We start from the raw sequence: 11,046 nt of genomic DNA, 5'->3' as shown, positions 1-11,046 counted from the left end.
TCAGTTCATTTGCATGGCAAAGAGGGACTTTGCAATTCATCTGATCACTCTTCATAACATTCTGGAGTATATGCAAATTGCCATCATACAAACTGAGGCAGCGGACTTTGTGAAAATTAATATTTGTGTCATTCTCAAAACCTTTGGCCACGACTGTATATACAGGTATATTTATATTTTTTTAGGAAGTCAACTTACTGTTGACAGTTTTTCTCTTGTTATTTCAGTCACTGACAGTCACTCGATTAGCCATGTCAGCTAACTATTTTTAGATTGGTAAGTTAGTCTAGCCAGCTATCTAAACTTGTAGTAATCATGGCCGTATACCAACGTGCTCACAGGGCACGGACCCAGGGGCTCTGACCTCAAGGGGGCCCCCACTCACCGACTGCCTCTCTCACTCACCGACTGCCTCCCACTCAGATATCATTAAAATGGCATAAGTCATGGCAAAATGTGTAGAATTGCAGGAAATTAGCTTTAAATCTGCAGAATGTTGTTTCCACCCAATGGCAAAATGTGTCGAATTGCAGGAAATAAGCTGTTAAACTGCAATTTGTATCTCTCTGTCCCATGGCAAAAGAAGTAGAATTGCATGAAATGTGTTATAAAATTGCAAGATAATATTTTCTCTACTCCCCAATGCAAAATGTGTAGAATTGCAGGAAATTAACTTTAAAACCAAAATTGTTTGCCTGTGAGGTGGGGGCTCCCCACAACCAAATCTTGCTTAGGGTCCCCAAAAGGCTAGAGCCGGCCCTAAGGTGACATATTAATTTATTTGAACGCAATGACTCAGTCCTGATTTACAGCCTGATTGTGACAACAGACAGACAGAGTGTGAAGTTGTTAAAAAGGTGTTCACCATTACCACCCTGGTCTCACAAATCAGAGGTGAACATCAGAAACCACCTCAAAGAAATATTAACACAGGTGATCAGAAGACTCCTCTGCCGTTGTTTCCGACAAACTAAAGCCCTCTTTAATCTGTCCCATGTGTCTACAAACAGTCCAGTCACAGGTGTCACAAAAGGCCCCCTTCCATGTCAATTTACCTTCTCACTGCTGACCTAGGATAATTATTCAGGTGCTGGTACAACAAAGGAGTTTGACTTAACACTTTCCAGTTGACTCTTTCCATGGAGCAAAAAAACCTACAGGTGGCCGGCTAATGGCTTTCTAGGAACCACTATTAAGAGATATAGGCTACATTAAGAAATGATAAAAGAGAGATTGTGCAAAGCCTCCTCGTTTATTTCAAATAGTTATCAATGATTGTGGCCCCACCCCTCTCCTTTCAACTCCCCAGATGCAAGCCCTGCCCAGGATAAAATGCAGGACAAGCCCAAGCCTCCCACTCCACACAGGAGAAGGGACGGACTGCACAGGAGAGAGTGGAGACATTTATTTACTGCTTCACTGCTTCATAGAGGCAGACAGACCAGACACACACTCACTGACTGCCTCTCTCGCTCACTGACTGCCTCTCTCACTGACTGCCTCTCTCACTTACCGACTGCCTCTCTCACTCACCGACTGCCTCTCTCACTCACCGACTGCCTCTCTCACTCACCGACTGCCTCTCTCACTCACCGACTGCCTCTCTCACTCACTGACTGCCTCTCTCACTCAGTAGCTGTTGCCTCTTTCTCTCTTCCTCATACACACAGTCTCTCACTCTCCCTTCCCCTCACTCTCTCTCACTCTACCTTCCCCTCACTCTGCCTCTCTCACTCACATATACACAGACATACACACACACTCTCTCCCTCTGTCTCCCTCTCTGTTTCTCTCTCTCTCCTCTCTCTCTACACACACACACTCTCTCTGTGACTCGCTCTCCCTATTGCACTTTTACACACACTTACACACAGTCACTCACTCTCCCTCACTCAAGTCATTCTCAGCCAGATAAGCACTGTATTCCAGTCCAGCTGGAGAGAGGAGCATCGCAAGGTGCACACATCGCAGGACAGGACACTGATTGACTCTGCAGCTGGAAAGAAGGACACAAGCCAAGAGGAACAGAACAAGGAAAACAACAGAAAGTAACAGATGACTTTTGGCAATGGAATTACAAAATAAATCATAGTAGGGGACAGAGTGAGTAAATAGAGGCTGAGAGAGAAATAGGAGTTTATCATCAGACAGACAAGTAAAGAGACAAAGTAATCTGTGACAGAGGGCTGGTTAGAAGCCCAGGTTCCTCTCTGCTCTGCTGACTGGTCCTCAGTGACAGGGTCTGCTGCCTGCTTGATCACCACCCCTTTCCACCTTCAGAGAGAGAGAGAGACCACTCGACTGGACCACACAGCCTGGGTCTCCAGCCAGCCAGCCAGCATGCCTACTGCCTGTGCAAGGTGCACCTTGGGAGTCTGACCCACCATGTGCAGATGGATGCCACCCGTCGCCGGACTCGGTCCTGACCTCGCTGCCATTGGCACTGCCCACGCCGGGCTTCCGCCCCTGCCCAGCGCTGCCTCCCTCAGCCTGCTGTGCCTCACCCTGCTCCTGGTGGCTGGCACGGCTCTGGGGGGCTGCCCACCTGGGGTAGGGCATGAGCCCCTCCAAGTACTGGCGAGGGGCATTAACTGCTCATGGACACTGGAGCGGCACACACGCAGTTACAATCACCTAGAGGGCGATGTCCGACTAAGGCGGCTCTACTCCGCCAACAAGTTCTTTCTCTGTATCGACAAAACGGGCAAGGTGGACGGCACCAGACGGAAAAACTACGCTGAAAGTGAGTAAGCTGGCACTATCTCCCCTCTCTATCTCTCCTATGTGATGGAGGAGTGGCGGGATGCCTGTGACACTATATTATATTTTATGGTGGTGTGAACTCTCTTATCTTGCTACTTTTATAGTGGTTCATAGGGGTTTCACTGGTTTATATCAGCCTGTCACTCCTATTTATGTTGTGTTTGGAGCAGGAGGCGTTGCTAGGTAAACTGGGAATACCCAGTGTGGATTAACACACCTCATGGGAAACCCGGCACTGTGTTTACAGCAAGGCAGACTTGAAGAAAGACATAAAGCATCAGTTGGTCATGCAAACTGGGCTTGGGTAAAAAGCTTCAATATCACAGGGGATTAACTTGTCAAAACTGTGTTGAAAGTCCTCTGGTTCAAGGGGCAGCAATTTTCTATTTCTCACAGTTTTCTCACCGATTTTGTTGAGCGCTCGTTAGTGGAATTGTCAGGATAATTTGGAGCCTCTGTGATATAAACTGTTAAGTACAGACCCAGAATCAACCGCTAACAAAGATCACGTGTGTGTGAAAACTTCAGACTAGACCAGAGAGCTGGCTTCATTTCCACGTACAGCAGGTGCATTGGGCTCGCCAGCACTGTATAATGTACGGTAGACACTCAGACAATTTCTACATACCCATGCAAAGTGTAAAGTCTTCTTACACACACACCTATCAATCAATGATTTTCCAAAAAATGCCTTGAACAGATCAGCTCTTTCAACAGCTGCTATTATCTCATCTCAGTATGTTAAGATTCCCCAGATTAGAATGCACTGTATCTGATGTTAGTAATAAGGACACTTGAGAGGAGGGCAGTGCACTGGGCATAGGTGTCACTCACTCCACAATCTCCATCAATAGTGTCTTTCAGACTGTTGACCAGGACAGACGAGTTGTCTCTGGTCATGAACTGGCCTCCCAGTGGCCACTGGACAGCCTTGAGAGGTTTATGCCTTTAACGGTTATATTTATGTATTTAGTCGTTAATGCCTTTTTACACAAGTGGCTGAATCAGGGTTTTTCCATGCTACCAGCAAGGACTGCCCAGTCAGTCTGCCACTGTGTACAGCTTTTTAACAGTCGGTGACATTTGTTAACCTGCCGGGGCTACTAGACTTCTCGTCTGGCAGACAGTTTTATACCTCACACACACACACGACATCCATTCACATTGACTTGAATTATCACAATTCAAAATTGTGCTGGTGTTTGTTTTCCCTCAAATGGGGATTCTAATTTTCATGTAGGTAGTTTAGATGTCAGACATAATCATAAAACGTTACTCTCTCAGGTCGTACTTATTTTTGACACTTTAAAATCAGATTGGAGCAGGAGCGGAAATCAGGAATTTGCATCGCAATGGAAGTTCTTAAGAGGACTGCAGCTACATGAAGCTTTTTCATGCTGGAAAACAGCAAAAGTGATGCATCTGGATTGGGAGATTTGTGTCTTTCCGTGGTCTTGTCAGAAGTGCTTAGTCAGTTGTACAGAGTGGTTCCCCATGAAAATGTGCAGCCCCCAAATGCAATGCTCTCATACTCTTTAACCACCATCCTCTCATTTCCTGCCCTGGAAAGAACGGTTCTCTATGAACACTACAGCACAGTGAGGGTGTGTACCTGCCTGCACCCCTAAAGCTGCACCCTGCCAAACCAGTGGTCATTCGGCCTTGAAATGAGTGAAATGGACCTTATGGTCGTGATGTGGTCATACCTCACAATGAGACGATATGGCCTGGTCTATTCTGAGGTCCAGTTTGGGTTCTGTGTTACCACAGGTCATTGCACCTAGAGAATTCCTTGATATTGATATGGTCACTATGCTTTAGATTAGAGAGGGACGACTGGGCGGAAGCTCTGCATTTTTAATGAGCTTCCACTGACACAGATACAAGACTGCAGCCTCAGTACGACTGTCTCAGTGAAATAGACTACACATATCTTTAAGTGGCTTGGCTGGCACAGTAGATGTTTGTGTTGAGTTTTAAGTGGCTTGGCTGGCACAGTAGACGTTTGTGTTGAGTTTTAAGTGGCTTGGCTGGCACAGTATATGTTTGTGTTGAGTTTTAAGTGGCTTGGCTGGCACAGTAGATGTTTGTGTTGAGTTTTAACCGACTTGGCTGGCACAGTAGATGTTTGTGTTGAGATTTAAGTGGCTTGGCTGGCACAGTAGATGTTTGTGTTGAGTTTTAAGTGGCTTGGCTGGCACAGTAGATGTTTGTGTTGAGTTTTAAGTGGCTTGGCTGGTACAGTAGATGTTTGTGTTGAGTTTTAAGTGACTTGGCTGGCACAGTAGATGTTTGTGTTGAGTTTTAAGTGGCTTGGCTGGCACAGTAGATGTTTGTGTTGAGTTTTAAGTGGCTTGGCTGGCACAGTAGATGTTTGTGTTGAGTTTTAAGTGGCTTGGCTGGCACAGTAGATGTTTGTGTTGAGTTTTAAGTGGATTGGCTGGCACAGTAGATGTTTGTGTTGGGTTGACAAAAATGTCTCAAGTGTCTAATAAAACATAAAGAAACAGCAACTACTTTATTATCCAAACATAGATGTAATGTAACCAAATTCTGTGAACACATCACACATGAGCACACGCACACGCACACACAAAAACACTCACACACACACACACAATCTTGTACAGCTAACCTTGTGGGGACACAATTCAGTCCCATTCAAAATCCTATTTTCCCTAACTTTAAACCTAACCCTAACCCGTACTCTTACCCTAACCCTAATCTTAACCCTAACCGTAACCCAAAAACCTAACCTTAACACTATGTTTGTTTGTTTAGTATTCTTGAAGAAGAATAGCTAAACATGTACACACACACACACACACTCACACACACACACACACACACACACACACACACACACACACACACACACACACACACACACACACACACACACACACACACACACACACACACACACACACACCCGCAGCAGACCCCTTGCTCCTTCCCACATGTTTTAATGTTGCTGGTGTGAATGGGGAAGCACAGCTCAGCAGAGCCCTGAATGCTGTCCAGTGCGAGGACCCTCCTTGTTCTCAGTGTTGTGGTCTGTCAACACGGCTACATTGCCCCGACTGCCCTGCTACACCCTCGCCTCACTCAGTTTTTCCAGCCCCTGCTCCCAACCTCTCAGGTGTAAAAACAGTTGGAATTAGTCAACGGGCCCTCTGCTAATTGAGGTTGGAAAATATTGTATCAATCCCAGTGGACCAGAGTATGGAACAGCTGAAGGAAGAGGCTGGGCGAGAGAGAGCGAGAGAGCGAGAGAGAGAGAGAGAGAGAGAGAGAGAGAGAGAGAGAGAGAGAGAGCTGAAGGTAAGGTAATGTTACGTCTGGTTCTGATTAGGCATTAGTGGAAGGAAAGGCACATCTTTCTCAGTTTAGAGAGAGAGAGACAGAGAAAGTGGGGTTAAAGAGAGCAGGGAGCACAGTCTGAGTGCAAAGGGTGAGCAAGGGAGTGATACTCCAAAATCAAAATGGTTGGGATATAATTTCCAATAATTCAACTGTGTATTATACCAGGATAGATGCTGTGATTTGTGTTCACATATTTATGTCGAGATACAATATGATACCGACCCTCTACAGTGACGTTCTTGAAGTCCCGCAGTGGAATATTACACTGAATGACTGAATGATCTGTGGTATATATTGAAATGTAACACTTGTACTGGTCTGGACATGATTTGTGGGCCAGATATCAATTGCATTTTTTTTTTTTTATAATTTCAAAGGTGCAGTTCTGTCTGATACAGTAGCATCATGTTCTGTCCTGATGCTTTTGAGCACACAGGTCATGTATCAATTCCTGAAACTTGTTATTGTCACAGCCAGACCTAATCCCCACAGGCCACAGCACAGTATTTATAAAACAAATGATCTAGATACCCATCAGCCATGATAAAGTGCCTGCCAAACCGAGCCAATGGTGGAAAGCTTGCAAAAACCTCACTGGCAAAGTAGGCCTTCATATGATTACAAACTACCATGTCACCAAGGCACTAAAGTTGCGTGTTGAAATAATAATAAAAGGAGAGAGATTTATTTTTGACTGATTGGGGTTCAACATGTTTTTCTTTTTAGCAAATGCTAGAGGTACAATGATCGAAGGGCCAAACAAATCAAAGTGTTTACAAAAGCTCTAAAAGTCATTACTCATCATATCCTGTCCCAGGTCATCGGTCAAATCTTACTAATTAAGCAGAGCACAACAGCTGTCGAGGCTGGACCATCTTCCACACGATAAACCACAGCAGCCAATCACTGAATAGGGAGAACGCTGTTAAGGACCAATAAAATCCCAACACAATGTTTGATATCCCTCGGACTAAGGCTGGCCAACCTTGTTTTCTTACTTTTTCCTTTTTTCTCAGGTCAGTTCCCTATGAAATATAGTTGGCAAGTATGCCAATGTATGAGCCATTTTCACATCTCACTTGAAAAGGACCCACTGTTGAAATGAAGGGTGTGGCTAAAGGCATCGAACCGTTGAGCGACCTCCAGGCATTGACACCGCGTTCAACCTGAGGAAATAAGGCCCTGCGACAAGTATAATCAGAGAAGTCACTTACATTAAAAGATGCCCGCTTCACTATTTGCCAATTTGCTGTTTTATCTTTCTTCATCTGTGCCATTTTATATATATATATATATATATATATATATATATATATATATATATACACACAGTGCATTCAGAGAATCTTTTTCCACATTTTGTTATGTTGCAGCCTTATTCGAAAATGTATTAAATTACATTTTTTACTCATCAATCTACACACAATACCCCATAATGACAAAGCAAAAACAGGTTTTCAGAAATGTTAGCAAATGTATTAAACATAAAAAACAGGAATACCTTATTTACTTAAGTATTCAGACCTTTTGCTATGAGACTCAAAATTGAGCTCAGGTGCATTCTGTTGCCAGGTCGCAATTGTCTATGAGAACTTGTTCTCAACTTGCCTACCTGGTTAAATAAAGGTGAAATAAAATAAATAAATAAAATAAAATAAAAAAATAAGCGTCGTTGTAGGGAGCGGACCAAACTGCAGCAGATATAGTGAACATCTTCTTTTTATTAGAAGCAAAACCAAAAATACACTTACACAAAACAAATGACGAAAAACAGTCCCGTAAGGCTATACAGGGAAACAACCACCCACAAACACAAGAGAAAATTAACCCACTTAAATATGGCCTCCAATTAGAGGCAACGACAACCAGCTGTCTCTAATTGGAGGTCGTTCCAAAACCCCAACATAGAAATAGAAAACCCAGATAAACACATAGAAATAGAAAATATAGAACATACACCAAAAACCCGAAACACACAAAATAAACACCCTCTGCCACGCCTTGACCACATTACACCCCCCCTCCCCAATCCTCCAACTACGGAGGTGGCTCAGGCCCCGGCTTTAGTCCCCATCCTAACCTGCCCACCCCTCTTGAAGGCTCATGGCTGTAGACGACTGCTAAAGGCTCTGGGCTAAGGTGCGTCGCTGGAGACCCCGGGCTGAGGCGCGTCGCTGGAGACGTCGGGCTGAGGCGCGTCGCTGGAGACCTCGGGCTGAGGAGCGTCTCTGGAGACTCAGGGATGAGGAGCGTCTCTGGAGACTCAGGGATGAGGAGCGTCTCTGCAGGCTCCTGACTGTGGGCCGTCTCTGCAGGCTCCGGACTGTGGGCCGTCTCTGCAGGCTCCGGACTGTGGGCCGTCTCTGCAGGCTCCGGACTGTGGGCCGTCTCTGCAGGCTCCGGACTGTGGGCCGTCTCTGCAGGCTCCGGACTGTGGGCCGTCTCTGCGCCGTCTCTGCAGGCTCCGGACTGTGGGCCGTCTCTGCAGGCTCCGGACTGTGGGCCGTCTCTGCCGGCTCCGGACTGTGGGCCGTCTCTGCCGGCTCCGGACTGTGGGCCGTCTCTGCACTGGACGGGGAACTGTCGCCGGAAGCTCTATATGGGGCACTGTCGCCGGAAGCTCTGGACGGGGCACTGTCGCCGGAAGCTCTGGACGGGGCACTGTCGCCGGAAGCTCTGGACGGGGAACTGTCGCCGGAAGCTCTGGACGGGGAACTGTCGCCGGAAGCTCTGGACGGGGAACTGTCGCCGGAAGCTCTGGACGGGGAACTGTCGCCGGAAGCTCTGGACGGGGAACTGTCGCCGGAAGCTCTGGACGGGGAACTGTCATCGGAAGCTCTGGACGGGGAACTGTCGTCAGAAGCTCTGGACGGGAAACTGCGCACTGAAGGCCTGATGCGTGGGGCTGGCTTTGGAGGCGCCAGACTAGTGACACGCACCACAGGGCTAGTGCGAGGAGCAGGAACTGGACGTACTGGACTGGGTAGGCGCACTAAAGGCCTGGTGCATGGGGCTGGCTTTGGAGTAGCCAGAACAGTAACACGCACCACAGGGCTAGTGCGAGGAGCAGGAACTGGATACACAGGGCCTTAACTACGCACTGGAGGTCTGGAGCGCACAGCCTCCACAACCCGTCCTGGCTGGATTGTTACTGTAGCCCGGCACGGGCGGAGTGCTGGCACAGGGCGAACTGGGCTGTGCTGAGGCATGATGGCTGCCGTGCGTAGAGCAGGCGCAGGGTAGCCTGGGCCTAGGAGACGCACTGGTGGCCAGATGTATTGAGCAGGGATATTTCTCCCTGGCTGGATGCCCACTCTAGCACGGCACTTGCGGGGGGCTGGTATCGCTGGTACCGGACTGTGCGTGCGGATGGGCGAGACTGTGCGCACTTCCGCATAGCACGGAGCTCTCACCGCCAAACGCTCCCCATAATAAGCACGAGGAGTTGGTTCAGGCCTATTGCCTGACTTACTCCAACTCCTCGTGTGCCCCCCCCCCCCATTTTTGGGGGGGCTGCCTCCTCACCTCCTGAAATGGAGGATATAGTGCCTCGTACCTCCGTCGCTCAGCCTTTGCTGCCTCCAGCTCCTCCTTTGGGCGCTTGTACTCCCCAGCCTGGTGCCATGGTCCTTTCCCATCTAATACCACCTCCCATGTCCACGACTCCAAATAACTTTCCTGCTGCTCCTTCCTCTGCTGCTTGGTCCTACTTTTGTGGGTGGTTCTGTCATAAGCGCCGTTGTAGGGAGCGGACCAAACTGCAGCAGATATAGTGAACATCTTCTTTTTATTAGAAGGAAAATCAAAATACACTTACACAAAACAAACGACGAAAAACAGTCCCGTAAGGTGCTCAGACTATACAGGGAAACAACCACCCACAAACACAAGAGAAAATTAACCCACTTAACTATGGCCTCCAATTAGAGGCAATGACAACCAGCTGCCTGTAATTGGAGGTCGTTCCAAAATCCCAACATAGAAATAGAAAACCCAGATAAACACATAGAAATAGAAAATATAGAACATACACCGAAACACACAAAACAAACACCCTCTGTCACGCCCTGACCACATTACAATAACAAACAACCCCTTTTACTGGTCAGGACGTGACACCTGTTTCCAATGATCATCCTTGAGATGTTTCTACAACTTGATTGGAGTCCACCTGTGGTAAATTCAATTGATTGGACATCATTTGGAAAGGCACACACCTGTCTTTATAAGGTCCCACAGTTGACAATGACCAAGAACCCAATGGTCACAAGATTCTCAGGTCTGATGAAACCAAGATTGAACTCGTTGGCCTGAATGCCAAGCGTCACATCTGGAGGAAACTAGGCACCACTCATCACCTGGTCAATACCATCCCTATGTTGAAGCATGGTGGTAGCAGCATCGTGCTGTGGGGATGTTTTTCAGTGGCAGGGACTGGGAGACTAGTCAGGATTGAGGGAAATAATAAACGGAGCAAAGTACAGAGAGATCCTTGATGAAAACGTGCTTCAGAGTGCTCAGGACCTGAGACTGGGGGCGAAGACTCACATTCCAACAGGACAACGACCCTAAGCACACAGCCAAGACAATATAGGAGTGGCTTCAGGACAAGTCTCTCCATGTACTTGAGTGGCCCAGCCAGAGCCTAGACTTGAACCCGATCGAACATCTCTGGAGAGACCTGAAAATAGCTGTGCAGCGACGCTCCCCATCCAATCTGACAGAGTTTGAGAGGATCTACAGAGAAGAATGGGAGAAACTCCCCAAATACAGGTGTGCCATGCTTGTAGCATAATACCCAAGAAGACTCGAGGCTGTAATCGCTCTGAAAGGTGCTTCAACAATTACTGATTAAAGGACCTGAACACTTATGTAGATGTGATACTTGATAGTTTTTTTTCTATGCATTTGCAAAAA

The 11,046-nt window shown here is 47.1% G+C and overlaps 1 protein-coding gene across 1 annotated transcript in view; it reads left to right on the top strand.

Annotated features, from left to right (window-relative positions):
* Window positions 1-1,697: 1,697 nt before the first annotated feature.
* Window positions 1,698-11,046, top strand: part of LOC106584266 (fibroblast growth factor 10) — a 33,899-nt gene continuing 24,550 nt past the window's right edge. Inside the window, exon 1 of the mRNA XM_014169314.2 lies at window positions 1,698-2,743. Within this exon, the coding sequence (XP_014024789.1) occupies window positions 2,386-2,743 (358 nt within the window). The 5' untranslated portion in view covers window positions 1,698-2,385. The remainder of the gene's footprint in view (window positions 2,744-11,046) is intronic.

This window comes from Salmo salar, chromosome ssa23 (assembly GCF_905237065.1).
Source record: "Salmo salar chromosome ssa23, Ssal_v3.1, whole genome shotgun sequence".
Classification (NCBI taxonomy): Eukaryota; Metazoa; Chordata; class Actinopteri; order Salmoniformes; family Salmonidae; genus Salmo; species Salmo salar.
The sequence above is the reverse complement of the archived record's forward strand: the minus strand, read 5'-3'. Positions and strand labels throughout refer to the sequence as shown.